At 39.5% G+C, this 16,709-nt stretch overlaps 1 protein-coding gene across 1 annotated transcript; it reads right to left on the bottom strand.

Moving 5' to 3' along the window:
• Positions 1-4,072: 4,072 nt before the first annotated feature.
• elovl6 (ELOVL fatty acid elongase 6) lies at positions 4,073-13,698 on the bottom strand. The gene is made up of 4 exons (XM_049751409.1): positions 13,376-13,698; positions 6,866-6,997; positions 5,096-5,247; positions 4,073-4,792 (listed from the first exon to the last, which is right to left on the bottom strand). The coding sequence occupies exons 1-4, from the start codon at positions 13,456-13,458 to the stop codon at positions 4,356-4,358; spliced, it is 804 nt and encodes a 267-aa protein (XP_049607366.1). The 5' UTR covers positions 13,459-13,698; the 3' UTR covers positions 4,073-4,355.
• Between the last annotated feature and the right edge of the window lie 3,011 nt (positions 13,699-16,709).

A 16,709-nucleotide genomic window follows, 5' to 3' on the forward strand; every position in this document is an offset into this window, starting at 1 on the left:
TCATTGGCTCAGGGAGTTTAAAGGCGGGCACTTGAGTGAGGTAAAGTATTGGGACATCCTGCCCTGTAAAAAAAAAAAAAAAAAAAAAGAAGAAAAGAAATCCTGTTAAATTACAGTTAACTACAGGCAGATAAAGTGGCCAGCTTGTTACTGTTATTTTACAGCCCTGAAACGGTTATCCACTTTACAGTATGTTGCTATAATGCTAGAATCTACGAAAATATTTCAACTGTTTTATATTATCGTACATTAACTTTGTAAAGGAACGAAGATACTTTTTGCAGAAAACTAATGGCCAATTTGCAACAGTGGTTTTGTTGTTTTCCTGCCAGATGGGACGAGCTTTGCCCGCCTTGCTCCCGACTCCATTCCAGCCGGGATGACAGCTGATGAGGTCTTTGGTGGGGAATTAGCGAGCCACTCAGAGGCTTTGGCACTGATCCTCCGGGTCACACCGTGCCTCTGCTGCGGGGACAATGTTACACTGCCTTTTACAAGGATTTAGGCTGATTTAAAAATCACAATAGTGGAGGGAGGGGGAAGGCAGGGGTCTTAATGCATAAACACACAAGCCACAATGCAATCCTGGAAGCTGTCCTGGAACTTTTGCATCCTGAAGAGACGCCACGGAGTTTTAAAGTATTACCATTGATCTTCACCAGAGGATCTTGCTTCCATGTCCATTACGGGTGCAGGAATAATTCATAAGCTGTAGAAACTTCTACTGTCCAGCGGATGGCGACAGTGCATTTGAAATTACTGCTACATTTTACATTTAAATTGACTGTCTACACGTAGTGAGCTTCTAATGACAATGTGTGACAGAAAACCTTTGCTAGTATTAGGGGTTAGGGAGCAAGACCCAACCTGAATAGTGTTAATATCAGCACTATTTCATTTCTAACCCATTTTACAATATAGAAATTGATTTTGCAAATGGCTTACAGAATATGATTACGTACTGTATATTATTATAACGACTTTGGGGGGGAAAAAAACAATGCACGTGCAAGTGTGGGAATGTACAAATTCACAACACGTAAAAATACCAATTAGTACTCACCTATCAGGAATTGTATTACATTTTCGACTCAGTAATAAAGAACATGCAATGGTCCTATGTGGTACTAAAATATATATGATGCACAGAACACAATCGACTGCAAGAATCAAATGTTTTATTCTAACGTGCAAGTGTGGGGATGCTTGGCCTGTATGCCACAAATTCACGACATGTAAAAATAGCAATTAGTACTCACCTATCAGCAACTTTATTACATTTTCAACTCAGTAATAAAGAACTGCTATCATTTCTGTTTTTAAATATACATGCAGTGGTCCTATGTGGTACTAAAATATATATGATGCACTGAACACAATTGCAAGAATCAAATTCTAAAGACAGTTGAATTTGTATTCAAGCATGACTCTTGACGACCTACCCCCATACCATGGAGCTCATTTCCATTTGCTGTCTATATTGGAAATGATTTACTGGGCTGCTTCACTCAAATTTGTGGGCCTGTTTCTTGGGTAAAATGAAGGAAATTAATTGATGAGACGCCAGCGCACCAGGCATTTGTATGGTAGATGGTCAGCCCAACCTTGGATGATTGTCTGCAAGGAGACAATGGTCTAAACTGCTCAGAAAGTTGCAGTATTATTGTGAGTTGCAACAAGCAGTACAAATATGGAGCTTGAGCACTTGGAACTTTATTCATAGAATTATTCACTGTCTGTTAAATGGCTGTCTGTTGTGTAACTAGTTGCCGCCATCAACCGCTTGTCACTCAAATGTGCACACACAACTCGAGACAAAAATTGCCCAGCAATGGCTTGTATTGCAAAAATCTCATTTGCCTGGTCACTAAAACGCCACAAGACAACGCCAAAGACCTGAAAATAATTATCATATTGATTTAATGATCATCTTTCTTGGTATCCACACCTTACTTAGCATCCTTAGTTTCACTATATCTTCTGCTAACATTTACTCAATTTCTTTTTTACTGACATCTTCCTCATTAGCGCATGCTCTGTACCTGACCACTACAAAACACAAGGACAAGAATCCTTATCGTCATATGAAGACTAAAATATTTCAAATATTGCGATAGTAATAAGTAAATTGAGTTTCAATTAAAAGAAGTACTGCAGATGAAGTATTTTCAAAACCAACAAAGTTGCAGCAATACTATAAATTGTAGTCAAAATATAGCTGCTGATGAACAATGTCCAGTTTAGTGGATACATGACTAATGGCAATTTTGTCAAATCGCAAAATCAATACTTGGCTATTTTAACAGTTATATTCCTCCCAAATTGTAGGTTTATGTCCGATTTGTTTTTTACTTGCACGCCGGCGTCTGACTTCTATCTTGTTTTTGGTTGAATAAGATGCACTAACAAAACCTGACCGTTTGGTGGCAGTGTATGGCAAGACACTGACGTGATGCGTAACTGACTAATTCACAGGTGGAAATGGCACTGAGGATGGAGGATTACACGTGCCCGGCAGTTTCATTAGGACCACTATCTGTCCCTCGCACTAAAGACGACAAAAAGGTCAGGTAAAGTGAGGGTTTGTAAGTAGGGTTTCAAACTAGGTTAGGGTTTCCAACTAGCGTTTCAAACTACGAGTAGGGTTTTAAACTAGGGTTAGAGTTTGGAAGTAGGGTTTTAAACTTGGTAGGCTTCCAAATCAGGGTTTTAAACTAGGGTTAGGGATTTAATTTAGGGTTTCAAACTCGGGTGTTTCAAATTAGGTTATATTTTCAAGGGATAGGGTTTCACATTATGGGTTCAAACTCGAGATAGGGTTTTGAAGTAGGGTTTCAAACTACTTAATTTAGAAACCCTAAATTAAATTAAATCCCTAACCCTAGTTTAAAACCCTGATTTGGAAGCCTACCAAGTTTAAAACCCTACTTCCAAACTCTAACCCTAGTTTAAAAGTAGGGTTTCTACATGGGGTTGGGGTTTCAAACTCGGGTCAGAATTTCAAACTAGGGTTAGGGTTTCAAAGAATGGTTTCAATAATGAGTCAGGATTTCTAAGGAGGGCTTCAAATTAGGGTTTTGAAGTATGGTTTCAAATTAGGGTTAGGGTTTTTAAGTATGGTTTCAAACTAGGGTTCGTTTCAAAAAATGGTTTCACAAAGGAGTCAGGATTTCTAAGGAGGGCTTCAAATTAGGGTTGGGCTTTTGAAGTAGGGTTTCAAATTAGGGTTAGGGTTTTAAAGTATGGTTTTAAACTAGAGTTAGAGTTTTAAAAAATTGTTTAAAAATTGAGTCAGGATTTCTAAGTAGGGTTTCAAATTAGAGTTGACAGTTTGAAATAGGGTTTCAAACTAGGGTTAGGGTTTCAAAGTAGGGTTTGAAACTAGGATTGGGGTTTCAAAGTAGCATTTCAAATTAGGGTTAGGGTTTTAAAATAAGGTTTAAAACGAGGGTTGAATAATGAAAAATTATTGTACACAGAATTTAAAAAAGAATTATGAAATGCAGTGAGAATAGTTTTTAATTAACAAAATAGGCCTGATTTTCTAACTTTTATACAGCAACTTTCACAAGAAATTTCATACAATTAAAAATACATTTTATTTGCATTTGCATGAGTCAAACAGTATGGATTTAAACGGTCTAGAATTCAACATGGTATTTTTCTTTTAATAGTTGTGCTTTTAGGACAAAAAAAAGGTAACAAGCACTGTGTAAGTATTGCATGTTTTTTTGAACATCATTACAGTGCAAAAGCACATGAGCACAGCAGACACCATTTATACATTGGCCCTTTAAGTCAAATTTAACAAATTGCACGATTGTTCCCTTTCCTTTCTAAAAGAAAAACACTTTCCCAACAAACCAGCCAGAAATATTTTTTTTATCCATCAATATTTACAGTTTCAAACCCAGACCAGCAGGATTGTAAAGGAGACATACACTACCCCAGAAGCAAAGATCATTTTGGAAGTACTGGAATGTCTATTTTTGTGTCCTGATATCTGAATTTTTCAATGAGCAAATGATTAAACTACTGTCTGAGAAAATGTGGCAAATACTTGAGAAAAGGGTGAAAATTGACAACTTTTATTTGGATAGACATAACATAAAATAACAGAACACACACACCGAGAGCCAGACGAGACAAACAATTCTTCATATGTACTGTAGTAATGTTTAAAAAGTCAAGTAAACACAAGTTTGTAGCAGATTTTTGTGATCATCTGATTTAAGACTATGAGGACCTTTTGTTGTTTTTTTTAACACCAGTTTGCAATGGCTTCATCACGGTGGTCCACCTATCATCCTGCCATCAGTCCTCATCTTCTTCCTTTTGTTTTTTGTTTGCCTTTTCTACTCAGTCTTTTTTATAGCAGTGGCTGTTTTGGTCTTTCCCATGTAAGCCCCCCAGAAGAACTGCACAAAGAGCACAAAGTAGCTGAGGTACATGAGCGATGACCACACGATGTTATGCATGTGCGATGGGCACTCGTGGCCCTGCTGCATCCAGGAGTACACCAAGTAGTTGACCACGCAGCCCATCAGCATCTGAGTGATCTGCGTCAGCGTGATGAACATGGCAAAGTTGCGCGACACCTTGAAGCCGGCCGCCCGCAGTGCATAGTAAGAGTACATGACGGCGTGCACTAGGTAGTTCATGGTCATGAACCAGCCCCCGCCGGCTACCATGTCTTTGTACGAATACCAAGAGTACAGTAGCACAGTGATGTGGTGGTACCAGTGCAAGAAGATCAGCTTCTGCTTCCTTAGCACAATGAACAGTGTGTCACCTACACACGGACAAAAACATTAAGCTCGTTAATGGCATCCAGTCCGGAGAAGGGTCCAACAAGCATATACGTTCACCGAGCTTTTGCGTGTATGTGCCACATTATGTTTAGATTTGCTATTTCAAACTAATAGAAGACTATGTTTCCTGTAACTGCATATGTAGGGACATCATATGCATAAGCAAGGGGGGGAGCGTAGCGCACAAGAAGGGGTACAAAAGAGTCCAGATACACGTCGCATATAGGGAAAATAAAATCCAAACAGGGTCAGATTTGCCTGCAATGTGAACTTGAACTACTTACCCAATTCTGGTGCTTTGCTTAGCACAAATGCGTAGGCCCAGAATTTGCTGACGGGCCCATTGTAAAAGCTCTGGTCGCAAACTGACTGTTTGAGCCCTTTGGTCATGAGGATGTATGTCATGTAACTTCCAGTGCGGACAGCGCCAAATATACTGCATAGAAAACAAAGAAAACCAATCATTGAACAGAGGCCTTTGACACACAAAGCATTTATGTTTGCTTTGATATTCAGTGCTACATGACATTATACAACATTGGATCGGATTGCTTTGACTGGTTCTTCAGTCAACAACATCTAGCATACATTAGCACAATAGCTACAAACTAAAGGCTGTACTCACACCAAGGTGTCCTAATTGAGAATTGATAATAAACCACAAATATGAGACCTAACTCATTTACTGCTGTGGACGTTTATATTCGGAATGCAACTGTTTTTCAGCAGAGATATGACACTGCATCTCCTGCTTTGGCTGGATGGACAGTGGCCGGTAATGACAGTGAGGTCTGGCGCCGCCGGTAAATGCTAGTGGGCAGAGAGCTTCTTGCGTGGTTGGCCGGGCAACGTGGCCGGGAGTTCTTCCTGGCTACCTTATCAGTTGTGGCTGGCTAACGCGGTCTGCGGTGGCCTCAGAGCTTTTTTAGCTGCGACACAAAGCCCATCGTGCGCCTGGTAAGAAACTGAAATTGTTCTAATATTGCCGGTTTAGCCGTTGGAAGCGAATTCTGCCTTGACAAGCCTTGAGCCTCATTATCAAGTGACAAAATGGGTATACATTGACCCCTTGCCTGTTCGCTCTTTGCTTTTCACACATTCGCTTTTTTTTTTTTTAAGATTCATGAAAGTCGCAATTGCCGTCAAGAAAGTATGTGGAAGCCAGACACATGACTCAACGACTAACTTTTTTGTAGGTCAGTCAGGAGCTACGTATAGCCTGGGTAGTTAGTGGACATTACCACACACTTCAAAAGTAAAATAATTTGTAAGCCATTTATTAACGGTAATGTAATTTGAGTTTGACATGACAAGCTGTTTCAGGATCATAAGTCCTGTTATATTTACGGTTGAAACTCCCAAGCTCTCAATTTGTGCAATTCTTATCATGGTACACCTAAAACTCGATAGAACGCGGTTCGATTCTACGCTACATTCTGTCTAATGCTATGGTCATAGACCCCAATTTTTTGTGTTGTAAATACTTTTTTTTTTTTTCAAACTGAGCAAAAACCTTAAAACATTTGGAAAACAACACACAACCATTGTTGATGCCCAAAACGTTCGGATGTAGCTTTGGTTAAATAAAAATATTTCAAATAAACATTGCTGTTTAGCGGACACTGCAATTGACTGCACTGATTTTTAAGTACCGTATTTTCCGGACTATAGGTCGCAGTTTTTTTTCATAGTTTGGCCGGGGGTGCAACTTGCACTCAGGAGCGACTTATGTGTGAAATTATTAACACGTTATATCATTTCACATTTTATTTTCACACTAAACCGCATGAGGGCACTCTAGGCCTATGGAATAATTGGAACTGCAACTGACGATGAGTCTGCCGTAAACCACGTAGAAGAAGAAGCGCTGCATCTTCTACTTCCGGGATTAAAGGAGATGTTTATAAATGACACAGAAGATGAAGATTTTTTTAGTTGTCAACATTCAATCATAGCCCAGTGAATTACAATAAAATTGAGATTCCTGTACGTTCTTGGAACCCTGCACCACTTGAAATCTAACTTCACAAATGTCACATATTTCTTTATCCCACCTGAAAACGGCGAGTGTAAGGGACCAGAGCACCAGGGGCTTCCTCAGCTCAAACTTCTCACGTTGCTTCATGACATGTCGGCCGCCGAGGATGCAGGCGGCGTAAAGGGCGGAAAAAAGGAAAGACTTCTTCCTGCACAAGGCAACCAACAACATAAATGCATACTACAACAGTGGTCAACAACATAGTCCGTGTGCATCTCAATAAACTAGAATATCACAGAAAAGTTCATTTAGAGCTGTAGTTCTACTCAAAACGTGAAGCTCGTATTGTACAGATTCACCACTTTTAAGAAGACAGTCCAATTGATTGGTGCCTGATATAATGGAAAGGCAATGGTGGCCAGGGCAGGCCAAGCAACAAATGCTCACCTCATCACTGTCTTGTTTAGCAACAAAAACTGGAGTGACAACTACAAACGCTTTCTATGCGGCTGACGTGATTTAAGTACATTGTTCCGACTGCCCCCGGAATCTTATCAATGGTGCCGTTTCCGCTCTAATGCCTCGCAGCTGCAGACTTTCTCTGTTCAAGATAAGCGGGGGCTGGCACTGCTCTGCTGAAGGCCAATGTAAACGAAGGGTAAGGTACACAAAACAAGGACTAAAAAGTAAACAACAAAATACAAAACATATACTTGTAAATTCAGACGTGAGAGAAGTGTGACAACTGACACAATAAAACAGAGGCCTTTGCTCAGCAGCAACGCCAAGGCCAGACTGCAGGATGACGTCATTCCTTCTCAATGCACCTCAGAACAGTAGGGTGGGGTGCGGTGGGGATCAATTGACATTGTATTCTCCTTTCACGGCTTATACATAGTCATCTTGTTATATTTGGCATCGGGCACCAAGATTATGATTGGATTGTAGATGTAGTATCACTTCAGTCTTTTTTTATTTTCTCATTCATTCTAATAGCACAAGTGAATGAAATAAAGTAATGTTGAGGGTGGGATGGAAGATAAACCGTTAAAACAGAAAATGAGACTGAAAGCAAGAAGAAAGCAAAAGAAAGTGGAAGAGAGAAACAAAAGAAAAAGAAAACTAGAAGAAACCGAATCGTTTGAAAAGAAGGCAGGCCGATAGATAGTACTAAATGATGGTTGTCAAGAGGGAAGGAAGGATGGTCTGAAAATAAGGTAGGGTAGAAGGAAGAAAGTTGGCATGAAGAAAAGGAAAGTAAATCAGAAGGGAATGAGGAAGCAAGAAGGAGAGGGGGGGAAAGGTTGCATGAAAGGAATGAAGGGAAAAAAGATTCAGGCACAGAGAGTGAGCCAAACGTCTCCTCAGTGAACCAGTGCTCAATTGGCGGACCAATGGTGGTTTTCAAGACGTGAGGATGACTCCAGACAGCAACAACATGCCTAGCCAAATAATGCAGTGGTTTTTTTTTTTTTCCACCTATGGTCAAATTATTTGTGCAATGTTTGACACATCTTTGTGATGTCATCACATCAGACATGCGACATTTGCAATGTCATGAGCAGCATGGAACGCAAGACTGGATAAACTGTCACATTCATGCCAGGATGAACTACTGACGTACAAATTGGGAGTATGGTAAAAGTTGTTTTCTTAGCTTTTCAGTTGAAAATAATGTGCTTTTGGTAAAACCGTCCTATGTTCTCCTGCCAATTACGGTCTTGAAACATAGGTCAAAAGTCCCCAAAACAGCTGGCAGCGAGCAGGTTGGCTGCTCAGAAAATAGCAGGCAGTCAATGAGTTCAATCGGCCGATCATAGCTTTTTTCCAAAATATGCAATATCGTCACATTTTGGCTGATTAATCTATTAGTCTCTGAATAGCTGGATGCCGTTTGAGTGGTGCAGAATGGGTTCATTGCACTGTCTAAGTCTTCTCAGTAACCTACCAGTGAGAACTCCAGCCAGACCTGTTTACAATAGTGGGCTGAACGGAGCATTCCAAAAGATATGTTTATGAAATCAACAGTGACTCAACATGTTTCCCATTTTAGCTTAACTCTCTGTTATGTGTGCCTGACAATACGTACTTCGTTCGTTCGTTCGTTCGTTCGTTCATTCGGTCGTTGCATTGCTAAGGTTTTAAAGTCTCGAAATTGACTAACTGTTAAAACAAATCAACTTCATGGCTGAATTCAAAACAAATTGATACAACTGTTAGTCAAACGTCTATTTGCTATTACTGTATTCAAATCAAATGTTATTCTGGTCAAACCTCCAGTTTATATAGGTATTGCTGTATTCAAATTATGTTACACTGGGCAAATTTCTGTTTTCAACTTTTTGTTCAAACTTCTAGAATAATTGTTACTGCTGTATTCAAATCATGTGATACTGGTCAAATCAATGGTTTTCTTACTTTTCTCTTTATGGTATATAGGTTGCACTGCAGTAATTTAGATTGTGTGTCTGGCAGTGAAACCTTGGTTGTAATCGGGACGGGACTAGATAAGTAAAATTACTTCCTCCCGCTTCCCTTTTCAACAAGTTATGTCAAACAAATGTGAAATGAATCTGTAATACAAGTGTTGTTTATGTGTTTGCCTAAATAAACAAATGAAATCAAAGTTGTTCCACCTGTACAATAACCACATTTGCAGCAAGTACAAGACCAGAAACATTTCTAAACTCATTTATAAATAGATTTATTTGTACACTACCATTCAAAATACATGTCCTGATTTTTAAAATCAAATTGCTATTTTTTCCAGTGACCTAATCAGGAATACGCTTTGTCCACTATTAATGTAGTAAATGACTATTCTAGCCGCAAACGTCTGTTTTTTTAATGCAATCTCAGCATAGGTGTACAAAGTGTTTGTGTTTGGTAATTGTGCTAGAAGGCTAATATGGATGATTAGAAAACCCTTGTGCAATTATGTTAGTTTTCATGGAGCGCACTAAATTGTCTGGGTGACCCCAAACTTCTGAACGGTATTGTATGAATAATTCCCAAAGGTGTAATATTTTTTGGGGGTAGTTTTTAATTTGTCCCTAAATTTTTCTCGGTTTAAAAATTAAACAAATACTGAAGGGCAAAGTATGGTAAAATGTTGTACCTTTAATTCATATGTTAGGTATAAGTGACAGAAAAAACAAGATGCTAGGTGTGTATTCTTAGAATTAATCATTTGATTAATCATTAATCTTTTTACTTTCTTTCAAATACCAGCATCAGCCTCAAAGAATTCATATCGGTTAGGCCCTATAATGTAGGCACGAGCGAGATAATTTGACAAGTCAGGAGAGGAACCACAGTGAATATAATAATACAGTGGCATGATTAATAGAGACTGAGAGGTGACTGGTAGGAGCAGGAACCATGTGCATGTAATCCAATTAGTAAAAGCACCCACGGCCCTGATTACATCACGATTCTAAAAGAGAAAAATGTATTGGCCAACATGGCCACAAAAAAAAAAAAAAAGTTGGTAGTAGGTGAGCAATCTCATTTGGGCCAATCATGTTGAACTACTTGAACACATCGGGGATCTAACACAGTGTTTCATAACATTTTAGGGATTATAGACTATGTTTATACAGCAATGATTTTAATTTTAAAAAAATCGTACACAAGAAAAGCCTGTAACAATTAACAAATATCTTTAATAATGCTTCAGTTTAGCATCACACATCTGTATCGGATTGGAGTTTATTTGTATGAAAGCGTGGAGCTGCCAATGTGGGCTAACATAACTGGCAGAATGTAACCAAATAAATTCGAACGTTATCTGTAGCTAAATGCTACAAACGTAGCATTTTCCCAAAATGCCACAGGGTATTGACTTGTGCACATATGAGTAAAAGAAAGCTATTTTCTTTTAAGCGTTTGGACAACATTACAGCAATGAGTTTGACAATTAATTGAATAAAATTGTTTATTTGTAATTTTATGGTTTTATAGTGGGTGCAGTGCTGGAGAGTAGACAACCCCGGTGAGCGTTTTGCAATCGCTCCACGTGTCATTTACGTCAGGCACACACTAAGAGTAGGGTTGTGCTGACAGTGGACAGACATTGGAAAGAAATATTACCCGTCACTTGCCATGTTTGAGCAACAAATCAGGAATACATTCTTTTAGGCAGAATCATTTAGGTTCGCAATGCTATCCAGGTGAGTCAGAGGCAAAGATGTGCTGAGATTTTACTACATTTTTTTTTTTTTTTTTTTTTAATCAACAACTGGGGAAATCTACAGTTAAGTCTCTCTGAATGTTCTTCACTCCTCCTGCTCATATACCAATGTGATATATAGAAGAATAATGCAGGAGTCGTAGTGAAGAACAATTCCAAACATTATACCAAATCCTTGACGATCAACAAATTATTTTTAGAATTAAGTTGGTACCTTGGCTTACACGTTTAATTCTTTTCAAGCTCCCAACTGAACTGACTCCAAAGTCAAATCAATTAACCACTGAAATGAATCAAAATACCATTAATGCAGTGCAATCTAGAGTAGCTCGTCACAAGACTTTTTTAATCTCATATTTGTGATGTTTGGCCACTTTTGCTGTTCAATAAACTGTGGCTCTGCTTTTTCGCCACTTCAAATAAGCAGAAGCCTACATAAAGCTTGATCGTTCGGGTTCAAATTTTCGCCATGGTTCATACCCTCAAAAACTGCAGCATTATTTTCAAGACCACACCCTCGAAATAGACTAATTTTAGTCAGGCAGTTTTTAAAACTGTTAACAGCCGTCTTCATAACGTGTGCCTTTGTCAAAATGCCCTACAAATCTACATTTTTAGCACAGTTTATGCCTTGGCTGTATTTTGAGGAGGTGGCCCCCTAAGCACACAAATGAGCCACTAGTCACAACATCTCTCTTGACTGTGACGCAAATGTAAAGTACTACTTTCATTACCTTGGCAATGAGAGACTTTGAGATGGCAACTTGTTGAGCAAGACGGACAAAAAAAAAAAAAACACCTCATCACAAGGTTGTGATGAGGTGGGGTTTTTTTGTCAAATAATGTTCCACCTTTGACATGACTATGCAAAATTCTGCCAAAGAGGCACTGACTAAAAAGAAGAACAAAATCTTCACAATTGTGTGGTTATTCTGCTAATTTAACCCTGTAATGGCACAAAACAAGCACTTCTACTGTAAAAACAAATTGAAAAAAAAAAAGTTGGAAAAGTATTATTGTGATGGTTACACACTGCTGCCCCACGCTCCTGTACTCATGACATTATCTGCCTATACTGTATATGTTTGTGATTTTTTTGTATATACAGTTTGTGCAACTCTGGCTTTAAGATGGAAACCGTAAGCGTAGTTTAAATAGCAACTTTCATCTGGTAAATGACAATCAAACACCTTCTTTGTCTTTGAACTTTTACAGTCCTTTCTTGGCCTTGATGAACTTGTGGTTGCTTATGTAAACTGATGTCCAAGATAAGGGCACAGCAAATTAACGTCTGTGAGACCGCCCGTCAATCTATGGGCTATGTAAACTGTATGTGTGGAGTGAACTTATCAAGATGAGAAAATACACATAAATGAACAATGAACTTATTAGAGTCTTTGCTTGCTAATTATATTTTCTTGACACTTTTTGGGGTAGCTTCTTTTCTCCATTCCCTTGGTAAAGTAAACCGCTTTGGGAGAAGCCCAACAACAATCCTCTTTGATAAGCATTTGTGACTGGTTGCACTAGTTTGGCTGTGGCGATAAGGTTTCAGGGCCCTTGTTGTTTATGCTGATGAACATTTGTTGCTCCCCTGCCTCCTTTGCCCTATAGTTTAAGATTAAGGACCTCACACTTTGCCGAGAAAGACCATGTGGGTGACATCTACTACAAGGCTGAAGCCTGCGTAGCAGATCTGCGATCCAATTGGCCGCTGCTCTGTCAGCAGACATCAGAAGAGGCGTCTGATTGGTGCTTTCTTAGTGCCAGGGGATGGCAGGCTCCCGTGCTGCTGACCCATGCGGCCTCATACATTCACTTGAAATGAAAATGTGATGTTATGTGATTAATGTTGATGGCAAGTTCATGCAGTGAGCCTTGAATAAGTCAGCAAAGGACACAGCAGATGGCTGAAAGGCACTACAATGCTGGCTCAACTCTGCCTTTTGAAAGTATTTTGTGAGAGGATGCACATAAAATTTGACATTTGAGGTATACAATCAAAACGTTTCTCCATGTATCGAATGGACCCTACCATTAAAATATGCAGCGGCAACTCAATTGTTCTGCACAGCACTACCAGGCTACAAGATGAGCCGCATTTTGTCCCATCAAGCTGAAAAAATGATCTCAATATAGCCCATTTTGGACTCATTAATTCGCTCCATATCAAATGGCATGATGACCTTAGCTTCATCATGGTGTTTGATATCTAGAGGTTGATAAGGGCGGAGGATGTGAGCAGTAAATCACACAAGATTCAAGGACATCCCACTGCGGCTTCGGACATGAGGTGGATAAATCGCCTGGGCGGTTAGATTAGATTTTATCCGTACTGGGCGTTGGGTGCTGGATTCGACGCATTTAACAAGGCACAGTTGAACGTGGTCTTACCAGTTCTCCTGCATCCATCGGATGGCCTCCTCCTCGTTGAACTGCCTTTCGAACTCGTACTCTTGGAGGGCTAATACCGACATACTGGCGGCGGTGGGGAGGCGAGCTCGGGCGTTAAGCTTAACAAAGGCGAGAGGCTGTCGTAGTGCTAGTAGAAGTAGTAAGAGGTCTGGTATAGGCGAAGCCCGCCAGTCACATCGCCCTTGCCGCCGTCAGGACGTCGCGGTTACGCGTGTAGTCAAATTGACAATCCTGATGCACTGACTGAGAGGGAACACAGGATAACGCTGCTCTTCCTCTTTCGCCCGCCGGCCGGCCTTCTTCACCATAGCCACGCCCGCCACTCGTGGATTGATGGATCCCGCAGGTCCTAGCGCCAGCCGAGATTTTTTTTTTCTTTTTTTTTTTTTCCTAGATCTTAGTCGCCCTTCGATCTTTTTTTTTTTTTTTTTTTTGCTTTGACTTGCGATCGCCAATCTGAATATACAGTACAGTGGCTGTGAACTTAGTTCAACTATAGTTGTGGTTTCAGAACTAGGTCCAAATGTCCGCTGGAGGTGCTATTTATGGGAAAGAGAGGCACTTCACTTTTTCCCACCTGGATGTTTATAATCAGTATTTTACAATTATCGTTTTCCATCAACTTCCGTGTTTCTAACATTCCCAGCATTTAGGTTTCTCCAATGATGTCTCTTTATTACCACAAATGTTTGTTTAGAATTTAGAATCATTGAATGAGTTTTTTCAAAGTAATTGTCAACTATTTTATCAAAGCAGGAGGTAAAACCTCTCCAAAATAGTATTTTATTTAAAGGGATCAAGCTGAATTTACATATTGATGCACTGATGAAGACGCAATGAAATATGTTACCCACCAGTGACTCGAGTAGACCTCCAAATACTATCATTTATTATGTTTCATTGATCTTCGTACAAACAACTATGCTGAAATATCAAGAAATCAATTGCAAAGAGCAAAGTGTAATCACGTACGTCCTATCACAATCCCTATTTGGGGTAGAAATAAAAGATCCAGCAGGGTTTGACATTTTGATGAAATATTTAATATGGGTATAACAATGTAAGTTACAAGTAGTAATTTCACTACCAGTCATGCAATTACATCGAATAAATATGAATAGTAAGACACTAAATAAGTCCTTCACGCATATTACCAGCAAGACGAATCATTCACAATAGTTAAGATCAGTGTCGAGAAAGTTTATTTTCTACATGAACTAGTTCAAAGTTCAGTTCACAACTTATAAAATAAACTAGTTCATTTTTCAAAATTTATGAACTAAGTTCATCGTTCAAAAAATGAAAAGTTAATAGTTTTTTTATTTCCCCCAATAGAAAACTTTTTTTTTTTTTTGCTGCGAGCCTCCGATATATTGGCATTTTCTCATTGTTTTCACTCATTCCATTCACACTAGTATCCAGTTGCTCCTATTACCCTACAATCTGAAATACAAGAGAAAATGATCTTTTTCTTTAATGAATTGAAACAAAAACATGACTGTGGTCCAGAATGTGCAAACACAAACCACCTGCTGTAGGTGCCTGACTTAGGTAGGAAACAAATGATGTACAAATGAAGTACAAAATATTTAAAGTAACGTTATATATGCTTTAACCAACTTTAACCATTTTTGTGTGAATGTCTTATGTTTGGCCAAAGAATCAGAAAACGTAAAAGTTCAAAGGGTGCAAAGCCCAAATAAATTACTAAAACAACAAAAAATAATCTTATTAAGAGTAATTTGAGCACTACTATTTCTTCTAAAATTCTTGAATGTTCTCACAGGATGATACCTTATTGGTGCCGTTTCACAAGAAAGGGCAAGTGGGGATACTGCGACCAGTTTACATCGTCTCCATGCACATGTCGCATTTTGACCACAGTTGCCATACGTAAACCTTGTTTAGAGTGTGTTTAGCGGGGTTTTGTTTTGATGTCCAAGAAGAGAAAACCTGGCATCCTTGAATGAAAGTGAACTCAAAACATTCATTGGCCCCAGAATGAACGCATTCACAAAAATGTTCACGAAGCAAAAATGCATTGCGTTCAGTTCACGTTCATCCAAATTATGAATGAGTTCATGAACGTTTGTTCATTGAACATGAACAAGTTCATGAACCTTCGGTCATTGAACGTGTTCAGGTACAACAGTGGCAGGCATAGTCGATTATGTCAAGGCTTTGCCTTTTAACCCACTTTCTTGTCTGTGTGAATGTAAAATGTACATAGCAGTATAGAAAGCAGAAAGATAGACTATTGTTTCCACAAAAACATTACTATGAAAATATAGATTTGACATGTGTCATTTTCTTAGAAAACAAAACCCAAAGGATTGGTTTCTGTCAGTGTAGCTGTGTTTGAACCCTCGAGGCACGCTCAACAGGTGTAAGGAATACCGTGTTGTCTTGGTATGGGAATGTCACTGGACGAAACTGTAACACACCCTTTTTCTAAAGACACAAATCTTCACTTCACTCCCTAGGCCATTACAGTCTATCCGTCCATCCATCCGTTCGTCCGTCCGCCCAACCAAACCACCAATTGATAGATTGGTCTGTTTGTCCGTTTGTCTGTCTACCTGCCTGCCTGTGTAGCTGTAGATTTGATGTGCCATTTTCTTGGAAAAAAAAACAAAGGATTGGTTTCTGTCAGTGGAGCTATGTTTGAAACCTTGAGGCACGCTCAACTGCTGTGAGAAATACTGTGTTGTCTGCATGGGAATGTCACTGAACCAAACTGTAACGCACCCTCTTTCTAAAGATGTACAAATCTTACCCGCGTCACTTCCTAGGTCATTACAGTCCATCCATCCATCCATCCATCCGTCCGTCCGTCCGTCCGTCCGTCCGTCCGTCCGTCCATCCGGACTGTGTCTGGTGAGAAGCACAATTTCAGCCTACATCCCAAGATGTGTCAGTTTATTTATACGTAAATACTACCTTCTGTTCCTTCGATCGCTGATTCACTCATTTCGCTGTCAATAATAAAGAGATTCAGCTTCAGACAGATCATCCAATCATCAGCCTTGTACACCCCCTTAGGACGCTGGGCGTCCTAAGGGCAGCCGATGAGCGGGACAAAGCCCAGCATTTATCCAATAACTCGTCTCGTTTCGCTGCATTCTTGGCTTCCCTATTGAAGTTGGTGGACGCCCAGTGTCTACACTGTTTAAAGCACTCTGAAGCTGCGGGAATGAGTGAGAAGAAAGCCGTGTCGTTACAAGTGATATAAAGCTGATTCTGAACAAATGTTGAGCACATTGTAGCACATATTTAGTCAATGTCAGGTATACACGGCAGTATATACTCGATC

The sequence above is a fragment of the Syngnathus scovelli genome, chromosome 1 (assembly GCF_024217435.2).
Source record: "Syngnathus scovelli strain Florida chromosome 1, RoL_Ssco_1.2, whole genome shotgun sequence".
In the NCBI taxonomy this organism is placed as follows: Eukaryota; Metazoa; Chordata; class Actinopteri; order Syngnathiformes; family Syngnathidae; genus Syngnathus; species Syngnathus scovelli.